Source organism: Phalangium opilio, unplaced genomic scaffold (genome assembly GCF_054372755.1).
Source record: "Phalangium opilio isolate 3A_F unplaced genomic scaffold, DU_Popi_V2 ptg000089l_1, whole genome shotgun sequence".
Lineage (NCBI taxonomy): Eukaryota > Metazoa > Arthropoda > Arachnida > Opiliones > Phalangiidae > Phalangium > Phalangium opilio.
The window spans coordinates 8502744-8526528 of NW_028324194.1; the positions used below are offsets into that span (position 1 = coordinate 8502744).

Consider the following 23785-nt stretch of genomic DNA (forward strand, 5'->3'; position numbering starts at 1 on the left):
AGTTTGTAACCAGTGACAAACCAGGGATAGATTTAATTTTAGAAGTAGGAATGGAGAACGGTTAGTATTTACTTCAGTCCGACTCATAGCCCCCCCAGTATAGACTCGCCCCTCCCTCCAACACGAACGAAAAGTTTAAATTATCTTATTGGCTCAGTTTTAAACTACGTTTTGATGACGTTGCTGACGTAATTCCCCTTTACTCTCTGTCTTCTTTCTTAATGACGCGCGCCCACATTACCGATCTGTTCTCCATTCCTACTTCTAAAATTAAATCAATCCCTGGACAAACTTAAGGGACATATCTTGTGAACTTATGGAAGAACTTATACACCATACATACTTCCCTCGCCAAGTTCACAGCAATAAACTAATGCATTCTCTAAAGTATTTCTACGGCATACTTCCCTTGGTAAGTTAACAGTAATAAACTAATGCATTCTCAAAATTATTTCTACGGCATACTTCCCACGCCGAGTTAACAGTAATAACTTTCTGCATTCTCTAAATTAATTCTTCCCTCGCCAAGTTAACAGTAATAACCTTCTGCATTCTCTAAATTAATTCTTCCCTCGCCAAGTTAACAGTAATAACCTTCTGCATTCTCTAAATTAATTCTACGGTATACTTCCCTCGCCAAGCTGGCAGTAATAAACTTCTGCATTCTCTAATTTACTTCTAGGGTGGGCGTAACGGTGTTAGGTTTTTTATGGTTGCGGGAAACTCCTCGTAACAAATGACAGATTCACTTTTCCACTTTTTATATTACTTTACAAATTACTTTTTTCTTCGGGTTTTTTTTTTAAAAAAAAACTTTTTTTTCTAATCTCTACGAGATAAAAAAAAATGTTACCCTCCTTGAGAGATCTGGATCTTCCGTTTTCGTTTTTTAACGAGCTATATAACGAAGAAAAGGCGGCCACGTAGGCCGGAGGTCACTCCGCGCAATTCCGAATCTAACACCAAGAAACTATACATACATTTAACGCCGATAGTTTTACGACGCCGAAAAATAAACTCCTCGGCTTGTACTATTCAGTCAGTGTTCAATCGGCACAATTCATCAATTCATGTAAAACAGAGCTTACCAAAATATATGACACATCTTAATTTACATGTGATATTTTATTCCTCGGATTTCAGAAAACTGTATTCTAAACAATTTCTGTTTGGTTTTGCTTTATGCAGAGTGTTTATGAAATGTCTAGCATAATTTAAGGGGTAAGGGTGTTCATTGAACGATATTGAGTCTAAATTGTTCTATGACATTTTGTCACAATTCGTTACTTTTCAAGTTGAACCAAAACTGCATTGTTGATATTTGAAACACACTATTCATTTAAGTGATTTGGTAAGTTCTTCTCAAGGTTGGAACGGAGGTGAACCTCTCTTACCCCCTTAAGACGATGTTAATTAAGTTGGTCCTATTTTAGACCCCGTAACATTTCAATCAAAGGATAATCACCCAATTAAAATTAAATGTTGTAAGAATGTTAGTTATTTAAAAACAATAAAGATCATGAGCATTTATATTTAATATTGAGGGGGTGAAAGAGTTTTCATTGGCATTTTCTATGGAGTAATTTTCTTGGATTGGGAACGAAAATCCCTTTAAAATTGCAGCAAATGCATCTATGTCTAATGTGATACTATTCCATGGTGGTAGTTTGCTAGCAACCAATAGAAAAGTGCATTATTGTGGTACATAGGCAGGAAACACTTGCCGGCATTAAGCCAATTAAAACACCCGGAAAACACCAGGTGTCTCAGCTACTAAATGAATAAATGAACATTAACGTTCCTAACCACTTCTTACTTAGTAAAGACTATCGCTTTAAATTGCAATTATGAAAAAGGAGAGTAAACGTAGTCGATCGCTCCACATATTGAAATATTTCATTAAATTAAAAAAAAAATACGGTTCTTTAAAATTAATTTCCATTCAGATAAATAATCTTGGCCGGAGGGAAATATTTTCAAAAAGCTGATTACAAAAGTTGCTCGAACATTAATATTTAACTTCAACCTCAACCTTTCCATTCAAAGGCTACTTAAACGTATCAAAATGAATAGCCCGATCGGCTAATGGTTTGGCCCAAACACAATCTTAATAGGCCTATTATTGAGCAACAAATAATTCACGGCTCACTGTTGCTGGGAGTCTAGTTACTGCAGCTTATTGCAAGAGAAAACCTCTAGCCCCCTGATTGGCTACTTGAAATTTTAGGGGGGGGGGTAGAAAGCAGGGCTAAAGATAAATTTTGAACCAAGTATTTTACTCTCTTCTATTTTCTTTTGCTAATAGTATTGTTCAAAATAAGGTCTACGTAATCCAATAGAGTAATATCGGTAGAGAGGGGGAGTGAACTGTGTATCCCCTTCGTTGAAGGCAACTTTGTATTAGAGAATACTATTTGCCTTCGGAAGGGGGGATATCACTAAGATAAGAGAAAGAGGGTTATGACGTTGCCATATATGTAAAAGATATTACTCTATAGGATTCAGAGAGGTGTGGCTTAAAATGGCTCCTCCCCTTTCCACCAAAATGGCGGAAAACTTCACAGAGTGAGGGTCCGATGCTTAGTAGGGGAGATTTTCACCCCTTTGCCCACTCCCTATTGACCTTTTAGATGTGAAAAACGGGTAGAAAACCCTAAGTATTGGGACACAGTATAGCGCACTCTCACGACACAAAAACCTACAGCGCAGGCGCCAAAAAGTGAGATGGAAGGCGGAGTTCTATCCCCGTGTCTTTCCCTCTGAAGGCCTTTTCATACGATGCAACTTTTGACTCAACTAGATGGGTCAAAAAGTTATGTAAGTGATCAATTTTTAATTTGGTCGTTCAACTTGTAAAGCTTCTGTTCAGACTACTCAAGTAGTTTCCTCAACTGAAGTTGACTCATATAAATGAGTCAAAAACTTGTATCGTCTGAAAGGGCCTTTAGTTACATCGAAAATGCTTATTATTATAATTATTTTCATTTAAGTGTTCCTTAAAAAGGGTTATGTATTGCGCAAGATTTCCTTGAAGATGTTTCCCACTAGTGTCTCCGTTCACATTGTACATTTGTGTTATCGAAAGCGGTAATATTTCATTTGACGGTTTTGCAGGCGGACGGGGAGAAGGGGGGGGGTGGAGAGCGGGTTTTCGTGTCGGAAGAATAGGGGCCTCTAATTTATAAGAGTCAAAGAAAGATATAGATCAGAATCATCTCGCCGCCGGTGAATGCAAACAGTTTTTTTTTTAAATTAAAACCCAATACTCCGAGGGGTAATACGCTCCTGAAGACTGAAGGTTTCAAACTTAATATAATAGCAATAATAGCCGTTACTGTGTAGACCCTACAATAAAAATAGCCATGAAATATCTGAATGATAAGGTTATTTCACAAGCTAACCTTTGTCACACCTTGCAATATACATGTTGCTTCTGATAAGTATGTCATAACTTATAGAGCGTGTTATTTGGGTCAGACTGAGAGAAAAGTGTCAAAGAACATGGGGTGTAAAACAATTAGTTTCGGAGGTACGGGTCCCCAAACATTGTTCCCTAGAACAAGGAAATTGGAACACGTGGGGAGTAAGACATATCAGCCTGCCCATCTTGTTTAGACGATTCTAATAGCTTCCAATCTAAGAGCGATAATAAGCCTGCATATGGTACAAGTGTACTTTTGAAGGTAGGAGTGTGGCAAGCTGGTAATGTACAAGTTGTTCAATGTGATCATTTTGAACAATACCTCACATGTTAACTTGGTACGAACAAAAGATCCATTAACTTCAAACTCCTGATTTAGATTGAACGGGCTATATTAAAAACTTGGGTGTTAACTATACCCGAAGTCAGCGATTTAATTATGATGAACAGTAATTGATTCAAACGTTTCGTGGTATATTACCCCTCGTGGACACCCCACTGACTACATGACACACATTGTCGCGTTTAATTTTTTTCATTGCCCAAACCCTTTGGGCGAAGTGGTTTCCCTGACTTGATTTGAACGTTATATCTTCTCCAGCCCAAAGCGGTGACAGTTCCGGAAAAACCGTGTTACGAGCTCCTTCAATCATAAGTAACTTCGTAGCAATAAGTATACGGTACTTTACATTGTTTACCGTAACTCAAAATCTCATAAGAAATGATGGTTACGTCTTTAACACGTTGTTCATAGGCTGGATTTTTACTAGAAAACGTGTCAAGGGAAACTGAAACCACCATAATATATTACCACTTGGTGTTAGTTTTGATTGAAAAAAGTAATAAGTTTCTATATGTCATATAAGGAATACATAGATTTCTTCTACTTGGAATCTTCAAGAGACCATAGACCCCATCTGATTGAAAGTAAGGGGAAGGGCTTAAAACTTTGCTAAGCCAATCGCCTCTCCTTCCTCGCGTTTCATTGGCTATTCACCCTAGATTTACTCGTTCACAGAACGCGAAGATAACTTGTTTACTTTCGGGATAGGCTGATACTTCAATGCCACTTTGCTTCTAAGTTCAAATACATTAGGCGTGACGTCAAGGGTGACGCTTTCTACATCTCCTCCCCTTTAGTTCAAGCAGAAACTCGCGGAAAGTTAAAGATTCCAAGTCGATGAAATCAATGTATTCCTAATATCACTTATTTGTACTAGCAACTTCGATAACTTTGTACCGTAACTGACGGTATTTCATTCGAGTGCATGTCATACTTGTGGCGGATATGTTCTTTACGCTTGTATCTATCTATCTTATTGGCTGAAGGCGTTGGTGTTACTTTCTTTCTCAATTCTTGTATTTTTTATGTCTTTCTCTGTCTCTATACGCGGTGGATTTTATCGGAGTGCGGAATCTTCGTAACCAGTGTCTCAGGTTCACAAAAAATGCTCTCGAAATTAATGAGGAGGATTTCGTATAAAAGGGATTCGCCTCTCTTCGAGATCATCACTTCAACTTTCACTTTCTGACAAAGTCGAAGAAACAAGTACTCGCAGCAACAACATGACTTCTCAAGTAAGTATCTTCTCAGTTACGAGTTAAAAGATAAGTACTGACTTGTCTTAGCTTGTACTTGTCTTTACTAGGGTTAATTGTTAATTGTATTCAGTGAAAAGAGTTAATTTAAGACTCGATTAAAATGGAAGAGCGAGATATGATTTAAATTATTCGAGTAATCGTCCATTCCATAAAGGGTTGAATCGATTAAAATTAGTTGATTTTTTTTTAAATAAAAATCGAACATTATTCAGATTATTTAATTCGAATGGTAAATCTCATATTCACTTTAGTCGTAATTAGCTTGAAAAGAAAATTTCAAAAAATTTTTAATGTTAGTAAAATCATTAATAAATGTTTTAAATTTATTCGGTTAACAAAAAAAGGCGATTAATTTCAATCTAAATCGAACATTAGCCAGAGCATTTGATAGGAAGATTTTCTGTAGATGGGTTTGCGATTTAATCGATTAATCGTGTTCTATCTCGATTCGATTATAATTAAAATGCATCAAAAATTCGTAACTCTTAAAGCCTGTCCGAAGTAGGGCAAGTTGTTGGTAGAATTTTCAGTTTTTATGTAGATATATTTGGGAATGTTACTGTTATTTGGTTACGCTACTAATTGACCTTGTTATTTGCACAATGTAAGCGTGGTCTCTAACTCCCACACCTTCAAATAATCTGGGGTAAAATGTAACGAGGTAGCTCAGTTATTTGTGATCCTCCTGACCTTGGGTCTCTGATCTCGAAGATGTTTTTCGTAGGCGTGCCCCAACACAACCAAAAATTATAAATTAATTTAAAATCCATTGTGCATCCCGTAAAATCCTTTCGAAATTTTAGTTAATGAGAAGTTAACCTCAAATTACTTCGACCAGTTCAGATTCTCCCCTAAAACTACTCCGTGTAAAATGCCAATGGAAAAATGGCATGATAATAACAATTTCGCTAAAGTAACAAAAACAAATTCAATTAAACAGATTCTAGCCGTCTTCGCCTTGGTGTGTGTAGCGGCCATCAACGCCCAACTTTTGTCGGCACCAGCTGTAAGTACACCTCTTTGCAGCTGCCAAGAGAATCGCGAGTGACCGTTTTTGTTTCAGGAACCTCCGCAACCATACGCCTTCGAGTACCGAAACGTCGGTGAAGATGGTGGAGTTTCTTCGCATCGATCCCAAGGTGACGGAGCCGGTCGCGTCACCGGAAGCTACAGCATCAGCGACCCAGACGGACGTTCCCGTCAAGTTGATTACATCGCCGATGAATTGGGATACCGCGCCACCGTCGTTTCGAACGAACCCGGTGTCGAGAGCAGCGCCCCCGCTGACGTCAATGTGCAACAAGTCAACAGTCCGGCCCCAGCTCCAGTCGCTGTTGTTCAACCCGTTCAACCAGTCAGACGCGTCATCGTCGCTCGCCCCGCCCCTCGTCCCGTCTACTTGAGGCCCGCCCCTCAACCCATCATCATCGAACGCCCCATCGCCGTAGCGCCCACCAGCGGGTACAGAGTCATCTCGGTTCCCCGCGCCAGTTCCGGCTACAGAGTACTCGAATCCGGTTCTCCTTACGAATACATCGTTCGACGATAAACCCCGATTCTCAATGAACTTAATTCTAATTGACTTTCACCTTCTGTATAAACGCGACTAACTAGAATCGTATCCATCATAAGTTTGAAATAATTGCGTTCATAAGTACGACACTTAACAATGCTTTACTGAGAGCTCGCGGAGGAATACAACATGCTTCATCCCAGTAGAGGAACAATCCATGAAGTCGGATCAACAATGCAGCTTCTACTAAAACCATGACAGCAATGTATCCGATGGTGGTAATCTTCAATTGCAAGCTCTCAGTAACCAACGTTTTGAAACTTACGGACGAATTTAGGACAAACTTATGGATGGTTCAACTCAGTTCTGATCTGACTTTACTCTCGGTTGTTGGAACCCAAAGCTAACGCGCATTTTAGGGTGAAATGACTTTTCTGGACTCTTATACGTATTTAAAGGCTAAATTAACTAATTCTTCGAATGTTCATGTTTTGTTGTATAACAAATACCTCCCGGTGTATTGGACTATTTATATCGCTAAAAGTATTTTGAATAAAGAATTTCTTCCCAAATATAAAATGATTTTTCGTTTATAATAAACTATGATGAAACTTTTAGGCATAGTTTATCCATAGGATACTGCATATTATTGTAATATATTTGTCAAAGATATTTTATTGACTTCAAGCTGGCAAAAGAGATTATTTTATCTTGATTCAGCGAAATCGATAAGATTTTGCTACAAAACTCGAACTTCATCATCGACAACCCGAGAAATGTAAATCCATTATTTCTGCTCTGTTTCCTTCAGAACTGAAGTAAACAACGTTTAAAGGTTCGAAAGGGTATAATGTTCACTCATGCCACAAATTAAAAGCAACCCCACAAAGGCTCGGAAAATAAGGTGAAACACGCAAAAATGTTTCCTATGACTGCGCTTTTTAATTGTTTTCCTGGGCGCACTCGGTATGGACGAATCGATCCACGCAAGCTAATTTAAACTCAAAATCAAAATAATACTGCAGTTAAACATCTACTAGGCCTAGTGAGGGCCTGCTTGAGGAAGAACTGAAAAAGATAAGTATTTGATAAAATATTTCACATACATAACTGCACCGACTAGAATGAAAAAGTGAAAACTAATTTACGAAACATTGAGTCGACAACAAACGAAGACATACAAGCTCTTTAACAGAAGTATTCAATTGTAAAATACTTTGTTACTTAGTGCAACCGAAAAAGCTTGAAGTATAAGTGCCTTCAAGATGGTTAGAGAGTCCTCGCTTGTTGCGACTGCTAAACTATATTTTTTTTTGTAAAACAATTCCATCGTTCAGCGCAGTCTTAAAACTACCCACGATACTAAAAACTAGTTGCTTAGCAACGAACGACAACAACAGTCAATACGTCAGCGATCCCAAAATAAGATTTTCGTCTAAAGAAAGTTAGGACCATTATCCCGGCTCTAATTCCATCTTAACGTTTCAACAACTCATTCCACAAATTAAAAGAAACATACCAAAGCGAAAGCTAGGAAAATAAGTTCAAACACGCAAAGGATTTACACAAGATTTCCGTCCAACTTTTCGCGTTGTGCGAATGGCGATCCCCAAAATACCTGAATACATTCATTATTTTGCAACTGGTTCTCCTACGAGACTGCGTCGACTACAATTAAGAAATTGAAAAGCAATAATAATGCAAGAGGAAACACCAAAATACTACAGAGCACCCTTCATTGCAGTAAGTTTAAAGCATTTCATGATTTACTACTGTTCAAAGATAATGTAATTAGTTCAATCGCAAGGATTAATACAGATCAGCTAAGTACAGTACCTTATATTTTTCACCATGCAGTTATCGCCATTTGTTTTTTTGAATGAACAAGGAGAAGTAACTGGCTACATGATTAAATTCCTGCATGTTCTACAAACACTCGACAATATCAAGTAACGAAGCGTAACGTTATAGTGGTTTGCTTTTCTGTTTTGCGAAATAACCGCAAAGGTGGGAATGTTTTTCAGCGTTACTCTTATACCGAATGCTGATGAGTTTTGGGGAACGAAAGTTAATAATTCGTGGAATGGTCTTCTAGGAACGCTCGAGAGAAATGTACAATTTCAAATATTTTCTGTACCAAGAATTCATTCTCAATACAAATTAAGAATATGTTATAAAGGCTTTAGATGCTAATGCAATCCACACGCGTACTTTGTAGCGACATTTCATGATTTCTTTGTAAGACTGATAGAAAGTAATTAGCACACTTTGTCATTTTAATGTAAAATTTTCGTGGAAATAATTAGAGCAGAGTTGATTCAAAAGTCATGTACGGAGATTAATTGTCACGTAAGATGGGAGGATTCGTTTAGAATCAGAGTCTTACCATATTCTTATAGGAATACGAATTAGTTCTTGGTCATCTTCTTTCATTAATTATTGATCAAAACTTTTCAATACACAGGAGGGAGATTTTGCAATATCTCCATTGGTATTAACCACTGACCGTTTCAATTCCTTTCCATCTTCGCACACAATTTTGATTTCGAGATCCCATATATTATTCGGAACCAACCAATCAAATGAAAACGATATTTTCTCTGTTGTCAATAAATGGGTAACTTGTCTTTCTTAATTTCCATAAAAATTGTAATCCTTTCCTAAAGTGTACAGATAAAAGCTTTCTATTGTAGATTAATTCGAATATGCAAAAATATGTTTCGTTTTGGTTTGAAGCAGTTGATTTATGTGTTTATATTTAATACATCCAGATAATTGCGGGGTCCGTTGGTGTCGTTCTGCTGATTTACATGACGGGGAAAATAAACTCTAAATATGGCAAAGTCAAATCTGAACTGCCCTTCATGTTTTTGTTGCAATGCCTTCTGGGAACGCGTAAGAACTTCTAGAGCAACGATATACTCGTTTCAGAACTTAAAATCTATTTCTTTCTCAGGTCCCCAAAGTTTCAATTGCAACGGAGTCTCTCGTTTTCTTTCGGTCTCGTGGAGTCTGGCGTCTTTCGTTCTATTGGTTTTCGTATCGTCGGAAATGACGTCACAGTTTTCGAGCAAATCGGAAGCACTTCCCTTCGACACCATCGATGATGTATTTCACTTTCCTAATGCGAAGTCTTTGCTGGTAAAAAACTCGGGATTTACAAGTTTCATTCAGGTCAGGTTAATATAAGAATTACACGACACTTTCTCATTCGGTTTATAATAGTGTTTTTTTTATTATATTTTATTTCATTAATTTTCGATGTAGCAAAATGCGTTGATTAACAAGGCATATGCGGAAGTAATAAAACGAGCAGATGCGAACCCAGATTTGTGTTACCAGACATACGGCACTTTGACAGAAAACGAAGATATTCATTCAGGAATTGAAAATCGAGAAAAATTTATAATTAATGGGGATATACTACAATGGAATATAATCAAGACCCGGTACGCAAAGACAGGAAGTTGCAAAATGAAACTAAGCCAGCCTTTAGCGATAAACTACGTGACGTTGTTTTTCAAGAAAAATATTTCGCAAACATTGATCACGACCATCAACAGAAGGTTAGTGTCCCTTCGATGTTGTATGTATATGGCTGAGTTTATTTCAGCGTATTTGTCAGGTTGCGCCAATTGACCGAGGGCGATTGCTTGAAGGATCTGAACCCGTCTTTGGTGAACGAATTGCATCCCTGTCAGAAATCGGAAACCCCTGATGCGTTCGTCGTCATCAACGTCTCCGCCTTTCGGTATGTTATCGATTGGGCGTGTTATCAAAACAGCATTGTCCAAAATGGCTTTTTCATAAACGCGTTTGTCATTATAGCCATTTCTCGTTTTAGCGCATTTTGATTACAGCGTTTATATCTTGAGCGTTGTTTCGTATTGTTGAAGGAATAAGTATTAGAGCTCAGCATTATCTATCCATTATCCACGTTATTTTATCCATAATCCAGAATTATCAACAGAAGTTGTATATTAAATCGAATTATGTCCACAACATTTATCCATAAATAATCGATTATTCACTTATTTACGGATAACGGATGGATAATGCCAAGCTCTAATTAGTATTGATTTCAGGTTTAGGTTTGAATTTTAATGGTTGTCAAACAAACAGTTTCGTGGTCTAGTGTGTTAATGCGTTTTAATGTTTGGGTTATTTGAACTCCTATAAATTACCTTCCACCTTATCCAAAATATCCGTCTATTAATTAGCTGCCACCTTTTCCAAAATATTCTGATATTGATTAGCTGCCACATTTTCCAAAATATTCTCCTCTTAGCTGCCACCTTTTCCAAAATATTCTCCTATTAATTAGCTGCCACATTTTCCAAAATATTCTCCTCTTAGCTGCCACCTTTTCCAAAATATCCTCCTAATAATTAGCTGCCACCTTTTCCAAAATATTCTCCTATTAATTACCTACCACCTTTTCCAAAATATCCTCCTAATAATTAGCTGCCACATTTTCCAAAATATTCTCCTCTTAGCTGCCACCTTTTCCAAAATATTCTCCTATTAATTAGCTGCCACCTTTTCCAAAATATTCTCCCATTAATTAGCTGCCACCTTTTCCAAAATATTCTCCTATTAATTACCTACCACCTTTTCCAAAATATCCTCCTAATAATTAGCTGCCACCTTTTCCAAAATATCCTCCTAATAATTAGCTGCCACCTTTTCCAAAATATTCTCCTATTAATTACCTACCACCTTTTCCAAAATATCCTCCTAATAATTAGCTGCCACCTTTTCCAAAATATCCTCCTAATAGTTAGCTGCCACCTTTTCCAAAATATTCTCCTATTAATTAGCTGCCCCCATTTCCAAAATATTCTCCTATTAATTACCTACCACCTTTTCCAAAATATTTTACAATTATTTAGCTGCCACCTTTTCCAAAATATTTTCCTATTAATTAGCTGCTACCTTTTCCAAGATATACTCTTATTAATTTGCTGCCACCTTTTCCAAAATATATTCCGCGAACCAGTCCATAACCTGAGGATCGCAAACGGTTATGAAACGCTGTAGTGCTAAACCGCTGGTTGGGAAAATAGCGCTATATTGAGAAACGCGGAAACAGCAACCGCTGTTTTGGGAAATAGCGCTGTATTGAGAAACGCGGAAACAGCAACCGCGGTTTTGCTTCCACGCGGTTTTGCAAACCGCTGTTTTGGGCACCGCTTTATTCCAAAACGCTCTTTTGAAAACCGCTCAACTACCCGTGAACCTCCGCTTTCATGGTCATTTTTCGCGTTTGTCTCTTCGGATTCTCCGCGTCCCTCGTCACTCTCGTTCTCGAAATATACGTTCACATGTTGAAAGTTAACATGGTAGCGTCTTAGCTTACCGGAGTTTTTACTTCGATATTAATCCTTTAAAAAGTACTTAAAACATAGCAAAAAAGATGTAGTGTATACAACAGCATATCCATCACCTAAAAAATCGCTTCTTGACACACAATGTTATTATTTACTGCACAAGTTAATAGAAGAAATTCGGCCGCTTCACGGTCCACCACACAAGTTCATACAAGAACAAGAATGTTCTATAAGGTCCTCAACTACAGTGATTACAAGTTCGGAGAGTGAAAAATGGGAAATGTTCAAATGAACATGAAATGGGGTAAACATGACACGTCAGTTTGACTGGCATGTACTAGCTGGCCAGTGCAGTGCCAACAGAAGCATACGATCAAATAAAAAAATCACTTTAAGACCATTCTCAGGTATACTAAATATTTTTAACTAAGCTTGCACAAGTTAATAGATGAAATTAGGTAGCTTCATGGTCCACCACACAAATTCATACACAAAACAAGAATTTCATATACGTCCTTCAACTCAAGTGATTAGAAGTTAAGAGAGTGAAAAAACGGGGAAAGAATCAAGAAATGGGCTAAACAAGACACGTTAGTCAAACTGGGGTGTAGTGGCGTATATAGTCTCTCCGGTGTCTTGTATTGGACTATTTATATCACTACAAGTCGGGAAAACCAAAATATTACCTCTCCGTGTCGAGAAGATTATATAACCTTAAGTATCCAATGAAAACGTCGACCTTTGCGCTTCCGCATTTCATCCTTACTCTCAACATTATCTTCCTCCATTTTACATATAAAAATCAAATACTCACAAAAAGAAGTGGCAAAAACCTGCTGGCTCTTTACAACCACTTAATTTGACTTAATATCCAATTTCCAACAACAATAATATACCGGTAGTTTAATTGACAACCTACTAGCATCGAAATTCTCATAAGGAATGGCTCCGGCGGATAAAAAACGGCAATTTTCAACTAGGTGGGCGTTATCTCATAAGATTTGAAAAATATCATTTGTCTTTTTTACCAATGCCTAACCGTTTGGATTTTTTAAAGCTTTCTAGCACCAAAAAATATTTTTGAATGAGGATAAAAAAGGTCTGTCCTCTAGTAATTTTTTAAGCTTTTATCATGATTACTCTATACAACAGTAACAAGGAGTATAAACGCATTAGTGGAAGCAGTATTTTTTTCCCAAAACAATCTCGCTTATGTTTATGCAATGAATGAAATATATCACAATGCACGGGCCTTGATAGATATAGGAGGCAATGAAGGAAATATATCGCATGCACGGGCCTTGGTAGATATAGGAGGCAATGATAATCTCTCTCTTTGCACGAGAGGTTTATCTTTAATATTTAAATAAATATAATTATTTTTAATTATTTTAATCTTCAATAATTAACATTAATAATAGTTAAATCGTTTAAAATAAAGTTATACTTATTATCTTCTCAAACTTTGCTAATATTGACGTTTAAAGTGAAGGGTACCCCTCTTCCCGCTTTCTTCAAATTTTGGGGTATATATACGATTCGTTTCCATTATAATAGTAAGGAATAACCGCAAATGCGAAAACCTTTGGTAGCGATCCTACCTTAGGGAGGCTAGACGTTTCTCGTAACCCTAGCTGATCGCCGCGTATATCCTAAAACCAAACGATGATAATGGAGTAGAAGCCAATGATACAGATTGGTGTCTATGTGGAATAGACGGAAGACCAGTGGATGGTGGTGTTAGAAGGCAGTGTAAGTGCAGACGGGTGTCAATGTGGGATTGACAAAGAACAGAAGATGGTGGTGATTAGAAGCCAGTATGTACAGACTGGTGTCCACGTGGAATGGACGAAGACCAGAAGATGGTGGTGATTAGCAGCCAGTAAGAACAGACTAGTGTCCGTGTGGTATGGACAAAGACCAGAAGATTGGTGGTGTGAGAACTCAAGTAGAGGAGCCATTTCCGTGACTGTGAAAGCAGTTCGGAAATGGCGAACACGTTTGCTCCGATACGCAAACTGCGAACGCGGTCACGTGGGTGTAACAACGGACAGACAGACACACACACAGACAGACAGACACACAGACAGACACGGCCGTTACAGAACCTCTCCTGGACTACGTCACACGGAGAGGTAAAAAGTACTTTGAATAAAGAATATCCTCCCAATATATTAAGTGATTTTTTATGACCAAAAATTATGAAACGTTTATGCTTAGCTTTTTAAAATGATACCGATTATTATAGTTCTAGGGGTACATTTATTAAAGGAATTTTTGCACTTCTAGCTAACATGAGAACATCATTTCCACGGCAACCATAAGATGTCGCCAAACAACAAGAACTTTATCATCGACAACCCAACTAATCTATAGCCATTATAGCTGTTCTTTTACCATTAGAACTGAAGTAAAAAGTTTCGAAAGGGTAGGCCTATTATATTCGCTCATGCCACAAATTGAAAGTAAGCCTCGTAGGCTCGGAAAATAAGGTGAAACACGCCAAGAGTTTAATTCTTCGCGTGGGTGCACTCGGAATGGGAGAATTTAATTTAAACTCACAATCAAATGGTACTGCAGTTAAACATCTACTAGCGAGCGCCAACTTGAGAACGAACCCAAATAAATGAGTTTTTGAAAATATGCTTAATACGTTTGCCATTTCGGAAATATTTCTTTCATAACTGCACCAAGTACATTGAAAAACAGAGAACTCATCTAAGTATAGTAAAGAGTTCAAAACCAACTCTTTTTAAATATATCAGTTCATCATTAACTATTTTAACAGTTTTGTTCTTAAATTAACACCGACTCCAACACTCCTAGAGCTGGGAGACTCCATTTTCCGGTTTTATTTTTTGAGAGGTTTTAATGCAAATTGGGTCCATGGGTCCTCGGCAAGGATGCGATTCATCAGGTTTCAATATGTGTGTAAGCAGGGAAGGAAATGAGGTTTACTTGCGAGGTGACGGATGGAGTGTGGGGGTCAAGTCACCTCCGGCGGACACGGGGCAGTCGGCACCTATAGGGTGGGATCACCGACATGTGACTTATTCCCTCAAACTTCGCCGCCCAGAAGTTTGGCTTACAGGAGTGCGCCACACCCGGCTCCGTTACTGTCGGAACTCGGAAACGCGAAATAAATGAATGATAGTCTAGACTCTTGAGGGCGCTAGAATATTCCCAAAAATATAGGCCCCTCCCTCATATTATGAAAAGTATGACTTTATGTTGCCATCATTGCCTTGTTTCAACGTTCTTATAGTATCCTGAATTCGTTCTTGATTGAAGTAAGTAAAATTTAAATGTAAAATACACGCGTCAATAATTATTGCGACACTAGAAAGTGGTTGCTTAGCAACTAACGACTCGAGTTCGACACGTCATCGATCCCGAAATAAGATTTTCCTCTCAAGGAAGGTAGGACCATTATCCCTGCTCTGATGCCTTCTCTACTTTAGAAAACTTTAATATTACTTTTATGGTTTCAACGGGTTTCAATATTCACTCATGCCCTAAATTAAGAGTGACATAATAAAACGAAAACCCGAAAAATAAAATCAACGGGCAAAGTGGTTTCGTAGCAATTTTTCACATTATTCGCGTGGTCGCTGGCGTTGCGCGAGAATCGATCCCCACAAGTTAAATTCTTCACGCAATAAAAAATACTGCACGGAATTCCTATGAAGAACGGCGTACCTTGAGAAGGGACCAAAACACATTCTATTACATTTAATTTTTTTTGCAAAGGGTTCTCCAACGAGTACAATTGAGAAATTAACAAATCACTATAATGCACGACGAAACAGCAAAACACTACAAAGCACCCTACATTGCAGTAAGATTAAAGCATTTCATGATTTGCTACTGTCATAAGTTTATAAGATATGTTCCATAAGTGTGTCACTCGTTAATGAGATCTTGTCATGAAGTGACGTAGGCAAAACGTCATAGATTCTCGTAAAGCGACGCCTGGTGAGGCGCTATCAAAGGCTTAGTATAGACTAAATAGGAGGATGGACTGCAAAACCGAGTGTAGTCAATTCTCGCGTCGTTCTTGAACTAGCTCTCATTAAACCTCTAGCATTACGAAGTAGAGGTAGTGACATACTTATGGAACATATCTTATAAACTTATGCTACTGTTCAAAGATGATGCTACTAGTCCAATCGCGAGGTCTTCTTTGAAATAATACAATAATGCACTAAATTATGTTCGGCCGTTGTTTTACATACACTTCAGATGAGTACGTTGTATTTTTAGCCACATCGTAGTAGGCCTATACGATGTGGCTCTTAGTTTGCCCCGAGCCTTAGTAGTAGTAGTGGTAGTGGCCGGAGTTTTCGCTATCGTTATCGTTAGATTTTAGCTTAAAAGGAACTCTATAGTACCTCAAACCACCAATAGGTGTAACTGAGCTCGGTTAGAGATTTTATTTTAATTAAGATGTTTTCACATCGCACCCGGGAATTGAACCCGGGTCGCTGGCTTTAGTTTATCTCTAAAGTGTCGGGGATGAGAGGGATGGTACCTCTCTATCTGTGGGGTCGGATACTTTTGAATTTTTATCTGTGGGGTCGGACACTTCTGATTTTTTTAGGGTCTTTGAATTTTTTTATTTTTAATAATGTGTTAATTAAATAGATAACGATGTTCCTACTATTAAGGCTCTTGGGCCATCTTTCTTTTCAGTTTTCGCCATTTGTTTTTTCGAATGAACAAGGAGAGAAAACTGGCTACATGATTAAATTTCTGCATGTTCTACAAACACTCGACAATATCAAGTAATTAAGCGTTACGTTATTAGTCTGCTTTTAAATTTTGTGTAATAACAGCAATCAAGGAATGATTATTAGCGTTACTCTTATTCCGAATACTGATCAGTTTTTGGGAGCGAAAGTTAATAATTCTTGGAACGGACTTCTAGGAATGCTCGAAAGAAATGTATAACTCCAAATAAATTCTGAACCAAGAATTCATTCTCGATACTAAGAACATGTTAACATGGCTTTAGCTTCAATAGAACGAAATTACATGGTTTGGTTTTAAAGCACACTTTGCCATTTTATGTTCAATTTTTGTGAACATAAATTAGGGCGTAGTTGATTCGAAAATAAGTAGCTATGAGCCTTATAAGGTGGTTAATTTTCACTTAACAATGGAAAATTTGTTTAGAATGCGAGTCTTTTAGTAATAAGAGTTAGTTCTTGGTCAACTTCTTTCAATAATAATAATCGTGGTAACGTTTTCAATACACAGGAGGGAGATTTTTCAATATCTCCTTTGGCATTAACCACTGATCGTTTCAATGCCTTTCCATCTTCGCACCAATTTTTCATTTCGAGAACCCAAATATTATTCGGAGCAAACCAATCAAATGAAAACGACATTTTTTCTGTTGTTAATAAATGGGTAACTTAATTGTCTTTCCTAACTTCCACAAAAAATTGTAATCAGACGTCAAGATATACTTTCCTGAAGTAACAGTAAACAGGATTAAACTGAAAATTCTCTGCAAAAATATTTTTCGTTTGGTTTATAAATTTATGTTAAAGCAGTTGACTTATGTGTTTATATTTAATATATCTAGATAGTTGTTTTGTTCATCGGTGTCGCTCTGCTGATTTACATGACGGGGAAATTTAACTCTAAATACGTGAATGGGAAATCGGAACTGCCCTTCATGTTTCTGTTGCAATGCCTTCTGGGAACGAGTAAGAACTTCTAGAGTAACGATAAACTCATTTCAAAACTTAAATCAATTTCATTCTCAGGTCCACAAAGTTTGAATTGCAACGGAGTGTCTCGATTTCTTTCTGTCTTGTGGAGTCTGGCGTCTTTCGTTCTATTGGTGTTCGTATCTTCGGAAATGACGTCACAGTTTTCTAGAAAATCGGACGCACTTCCTTTCGATACCATCGACGATGTATTTCACTTTCTCAATGCGAAGCCTTTGCTGACGACAAACTCTGCTTACTTCAGTTTCATTCAGGTCAGGATAATATAAGAATTTACGAGTCAATTTCTCATTCGTTATAGGCCTAAATAAGCTTTTTTTTAATTTCTCTTATTCTCGATTCAGAAAAATGCGTTAATTAACACGGCATATGCCGAAGTAATAAAGAGAGCAGATGCGAACCCAGATTTGTGTTACCAGACATACGGCACTTTAATCGAAAACGACGACATTCATTCGGAAATTGAAAAAAGAGAGAAATTTTCCATTTCTTCGGATGTTCTTCACTGGAATATTATCAAGGCCCGGTACGCAAAAACTGGAAGTTGCAAAATGAAACTTAGCCAGCCTTTAATGATAATCTACGGAGTGTTGTATTTCAAGAAAAACATTTCGCAAACTCTGATCATGAACATCAACAAAAGGTTCGTGACCCCTTCGAAGTTCCTATGTTTACGGTAGAACTAATTTGAGCATATTTGTCAGATTGCGCCAATTGACTGAGGGCGATTGTTTCGAGGATCTGAACCCGTCTCTGAAAAACGAAATGCATCCATGTCAGAGAACGGAAACCCCCGATTCGTTCGTCGTCATCAACGTCTCCGCTTTCATGGTCATTTTCCGCGTTTGTCTCTTCGGATTCTCCGCGTCCCTCGTCACCCTCGTACTCGAAATATACGTTGACATGTTGAAAAGTAACATGCCAAAGCCTTAGCCTATTAGACCAATTAGACCAACATTACTCCGTAAAAATAAAGTATACCAAAAAGAACAGTGTCTACAAAACCATATCCAACAATCACAGAATCCTTTTCTAGCCATTCTTCTGTTCACTGAATGTTTTAACTACTGCAATAGTTAATAGATGTAATTCGGCCCCTATATAGTCCCCCACAGAAATGCAACCAAATGTAAATGAATTTTGCTTGACCAAAGCATCATCAACAATCGCGTTCGCAACAAAAGAAGACAGTTTTTCTTTTGTCGCTTAATTAGTGTTTGTTTCTATCGCGCGTCACTTGGTATCAGTCCACTGTAAGTGACATTAAACGAAGTTCACTCACTTAGCAAAGAAGGACTAACGGGCCAAGAACAATAAAAAATAATTGACCACGGAGTAATGTTATTCCCCGAAGGAACCATTATCTCTCTTATTTCCATCAGAACTTTGGAAAACAACCAACGATATTTAATGGTTTCGACACGCTACAATAATCAATGTTGCTGGAAATTAAAAAGTAAAACTAAGCTCAGAAAAAGTTCGTTTCCTCAAGCTGCTTTCAAAATTCCTTGCCTTGGGTGGACGCGGTATGCAACAATTAATCTCGAAAACTATTTTCAACGTAAACTGTCCAAAATACCCGATGTCACATTGGCAAATATATTCGGGTCAAAAACTAATGAGACCAAAAACTGGTTCCTTACCAACGAACGTCTCGAGTTCCCAAAAGAGAGAGTTCCTTTCATCGATCCCGAAATAAGATATTCGTCGAAAGTGAGCTAGGACCATTATCCTTACTCTAACTTCTAGAAAATTTTGGAAAATAACATTAGAACTTTCACGCTTTCAACGGGGTACAATATAAATTAATGCCACAAATTAATAGCAATATTCCAGAACGGAAGCTCGTAAAAGAAGTCCAAACACGCAAAGGCTTTACTTTGAATTTTCCTTCAAATTATTCGAGAGGGTGCTCGTGTTGCGCGAAAAAGAGAAAGCTTAGCCCTAAACGCGATAAAAAAATACTGCATTGTTGCTATGTTGCAGTACGGCGCAACTTGAGAAGGAACAAATTACTTGATTCCTGATAACATTGAAACACTTTTCATTGAAATTGGCTCTTCTACAAGACTGCGTCAATTACAATGAGAAATTAAGAAGTAAAAATAATGAACGTCGGAACAGCAAAATACTATACAGGGTGTTTCTGATAAGTCTGCCATAAATCAAGGGGCGTGTTCTTTGGGTCAAACTGAGTGGAAAGTGTCAAAGAACATGGGGTGTACAAGAATTTGCAACGAAGATATGGCCCCCCAAACATTGGCCCCTAAAACAAGAAAATATTCGAAAATGTAGACTAAAACAAATTCAGCCTTATCAACTTGTTTAGAAATATGAGACAATTTCAATAGTTTCCCTCTAACAACGTTATTGAACTTTCACCTGGCAGAAGTGTATTAAATGAGTAGAAGTATGCCTACTCTAGTAAAGTAAAATCAAAGTATCATGGTACCTTTCGGTTGGTATTACTTTTATTCTTAACAAGTTAACATGGACGTTACAGGTATTGTTCAAAATGTCCACCAACGGCGTTAAGACAAACATGAACCCGTCTTTCGAAAGATTCTTGGACATGTTGGAAGATTCCTGGCATGTTCCTGATTGTTTGACAACCTTCAATAATTCGTCTTCGCAAGTCTTCCTCGTCACGGACTTCATTCTTGTACACGATGTCTTTGAGATGACCCCAAAGATAGAAATCGCACGGATTTAAATCCGGAGATCTGGCTGGCCACGCAACTGGTCCTCCACGCCCAATCCACCTCAAATTAAACGTAGCATTAAGATGTTCTCTAACTGCACGGCTGAAATGTGGGGGTGCCCCGTCGTGCATAAACCACATGTCACGAAGTAATGCTAACGGTATGTCCTCGAGTAGTTCAGGTAAAGTGTCTCTTAAGAACGTGAGATATGCTTCACCATTTAGTCTGGGTGGAAGAAAATGCGGACCTAGTAAATGATTACCGACAATGCCGCACCATACGTTTAAAGAAAATTGCTGTTGGTGACTTCTAACACTAGTTGCGTGTGGGTTTAATTGGCGCCATTCGTGGTGGTTGTGATAGTTCAGAATTCCATCCCGGGAAAAATGTGCCTCGTCGGTTACTAAAAGGACCCGTGGAAATTGATTGTCCTCTACTCTGGCCAAAAACCACTCGCAAAAGTCGATGCGTCTTGGATAATCTGCCGGGTTAAGAGCTTGCACCTTTTGAATATGATACGGGTGAAACTGATGTCCGCGGAGAATTCGCCAGACCAAAACGTGATTAACATGTAATTGTCGTCCAACTTGTCTGGTACTTGTCGAGGGGTCCTCATCGAACATGGCAAGGACGTCTTCCTCGATTTCCTCCATGTCTTCTGGAATGTCTCGCTCTCGAACGTTGTTGGGTTGTACTTGTCCGATGTCCCTCAAGCGCCTGTCAACAGCCTCGAACGTACGACGATTTGGTATGCGTCGTTGCGGAAATTGTTCCTGGTATCGCCGCTGTGCTTCCACTGAATTGCCCTGCGCCAGTCCATACATGAGATGCATGTCTGCATTGGTATACGCCATACTGTACTACCACACGTTCGTTCGAAGTGATACTGTGACGTTATCAACATCGCGTTACTTTATAGCAAACCACCGTTTAGTTTTTACGTTTGCGTCATGACTGTCAGCATTGTTTTGTTAACTTGTTAAGAATAAAAGTAATACCAACCGAAAGGTACCATGATACTTTGATTTTACTTTACTAGAGTAGGCATACTTCTACTCATTTAATACACTTCTGCCAGGTGAAAGTTCAATAACGTTGTTAGAGGGAAACTATTGAAATTGTCTCATATTTCTAAACAAGTTGATAAGGCTGAATTTGTTTTAGTCTACATTTTCGAATATTTTCTTGTTTTAGGGGCCAATGTTTGGGGGGCCATATCTTCGTTGCAAATTCTTGTACACCCCATGTTCTTTGACACTTTCCACTCAGTTTGACCCAAAGAACACGCCCCTTGATTTATGGCAGACTTATCAGAAACACCCTGTATAGAGCAACCTTTTTTAAAGTAAGAAAAGAATTTCATAATTCACTAAGATTATGTTCGGCTCCTGACTTTAATACACTTCGCTGAGTACGTTATATTTTTTATGCCAGTATTCGCCATATGTTTTTGTCAATGAACAAGGAGAGAAAACTGGCTACATGATTAAATTCACGCGTGTTCTACAAACAGTCGACAATATCAAGTAATTAAGCGTGTCTGTTTTTATGTTTTTCGTAATAACTGCAATCATTGAATGTTTTTCAGCGTTACTTTGACTCCGAATCCTGATCAGTTCTTCGGAGCCAAAGTAAATAATTCGTGGAATGGAATGCTAGGAATGGTGCAGAAAAATGTATGTAATACGATTGAGTTCTTGGTCAACTTGTTCCAATAACAATTGAATGAAACGTTTTGATTAAACAGGAGGGAGATTTTGCAATAATACCTTCGTTGTTAACTACTGATCGTCTCAACACCTTTGCATCTTCGCACACATTTTTGAGTTTGAGATCCCAAATATTATTCGGAACAAACGAATCAAATGAAAACAATATTTTCTCTGTTGTCAATAAAGGGGTAACTTGTCTTTCCTAATTTCCATAAAAATTGTAATCAGACGATTCCCTTTCCTAAAGTGTAGATTAATTAGAATATGCAAAAATATGTTTTGTTTTGGTTTGAAGCAGTTGATTTATGTGTTTATATTCAAAATATCTAGATAATTGCGGGGTGCGTTGGTGTCGTTCTGCTGATTTACATGACGGGGAAGCTGAACTCTAAATATGGCAAAGTGAAATCGAAACTGCCCTTCATGTTTTTGTTGCAATGCCTTCTGGGAACGAGTAAGAACTTCTAGAGCCACGATATACTCATTTCAAAACTTAAATTCAATTTCATTCCAAGTTCCACAAAGTTTCAATTGCAACGGAGTGTCTCGTTTTCTTTCGGTTTCGTGGAGCTTGGCGTCTTTCGTTCTTTAGCTTTTCTTATCCTCGGAAATGACGTCACAGTTTTCGAGCCAATCGGAAGCACTCCCCTTCGATACCACCGACGATGTATTTCACTTTCCCAATGCGAAGCCTGCATTAACCAAAAACGATGAAATTTAAATTTTATTCAGGTCAGGTTAATATAAAAATTACGCGTCACTTTCTCATTCGTTAAATAGAAGGTCTTCAAGGTTCTCTTCGTAGTTTTGAAGAAATGTTGTTCAATTTCTTTTATTTTCGATGTAGAAAAATGCATTGATCAACACGGCGTATGCGGAAGTAATAAAGCGAGCAGATGCCAACCCAGATTCGTGTTACCTGACATACGGCACTTTAATGGAAATTGATGAAATTCATTCGGGAGTTGAAAATCGAGACAGATTTATTATTAATACGGATATTCTTCACTGGAATATAATCAAGACCCGTTACACAAAGACAGGAAGTTGCAAAATGAAACTAAGCCCGCCTCTAATGAAAACCCACTTGGTGCTGTATTTCAAGAAAAACATTTCGCAAACTCTGATTAAGACCGTCAACAGAAGGTTCGTGTCTCCTATTGATTTTTAAGGTTTATAGTGAAATTAAATTTATCATCAGTCAGGCTACGACAGCTGACCGAGGGTGATTGCTTGAAGGATCTGAACCCGACTTTGAACAATGAATTGTATCCCTTGTCAGAAAACGGAAACCCCTGACGCATTCGTCGTCATCAACGTCTCCGCTTTCATGGCCATTTTCCGCGTCTGCCTCTTCGGATTCACCGCATGCTTCGTCACTCTCGTTCTCGAAATATACGTTCACATGTTGAAAAGTAACGTGGTAGCGCCTTAGCTTACACGTGTCATTCCATTAGACCGACTCTACTCCGGTAAAAAGAAAAGTATCCACAAAAGCATATCCATCACCTACAAAATCATTCTCTGGTACACTGAATATTTTCAACTACTGCACAAGATGCAAGTCGACCGCTCATGGATAACCCCGGTCGCGACGGTCATAAAAGCGCCACCTCGTACACAAAAAGGATAAAAATGTTTCCTGTAAGAAACTGGATATTTCCCCGCGTAAAAATCGGCACGCATGTACCTAGATATATAGCGGAGGCTCCGACCCTACAATAAAAATAGCTATGAAATATCTGCCTGATATGGTTATTTCACAAG

General features: G+C 38.1%; 3 protein-coding genes across 4 annotated transcripts in view; 2 read left to right on the forward strand and 1 right to left on the reverse strand.

Moving 5' to 3' along the window:
• LOC149647376 (uncharacterized) overlaps positions 1-23785 on the reverse strand; it is a 198749-nt gene that overhangs the window by 74448 nt on the left and 100516 nt on the right. The window lies entirely within an intron of this gene.
• LOC149647387 (uncharacterized) lies at positions 4562-6965 on the forward strand. Its single transcript, XM_089849738.1, has 3 exons — positions 4562-4999; positions 5964-6029; positions 6087-6965. The coding sequence occupies exons 1-3, from the start codon at positions 4988-4990 to the stop codon at positions 6570-6572; spliced, it is 564 nt and encodes a 187-aa protein (XP_089705864.1). The 5' UTR covers positions 4562-4987; the 3' UTR covers positions 6573-6965.
• LOC149647388 (uncharacterized) lies at positions 18085-22276 on the forward strand. 2 transcript variants are annotated; one of them, XM_089849740.1, is made up of 6 exons: positions 18085-18247; positions 18309-19738; positions 21631-21651; positions 21741-21832; positions 21895-21982; positions 22054-22276. In XM_089849740.1, exons 4-6 carry the CDS (start codon positions 21789-21791, stop codon positions 22222-22224), a joined length of 303 nt encoding a protein of 100 aa, XP_089705866.1. In that variant the 5' UTR covers positions 18085-18247; positions 18309-19738; positions 21631-21651; positions 21741-21788; the 3' UTR covers positions 22225-22276. The 2 variants fall into 2 exon arrangements, with proteins under 2 accessions (XP_089705866.1, XP_089705865.1); XM_089849739.1 differs by lacking the exons at positions 21631-21651; positions 21741-21832; positions 21895-21982; positions 22054-22276 and having other exon boundaries at positions 18309-19728.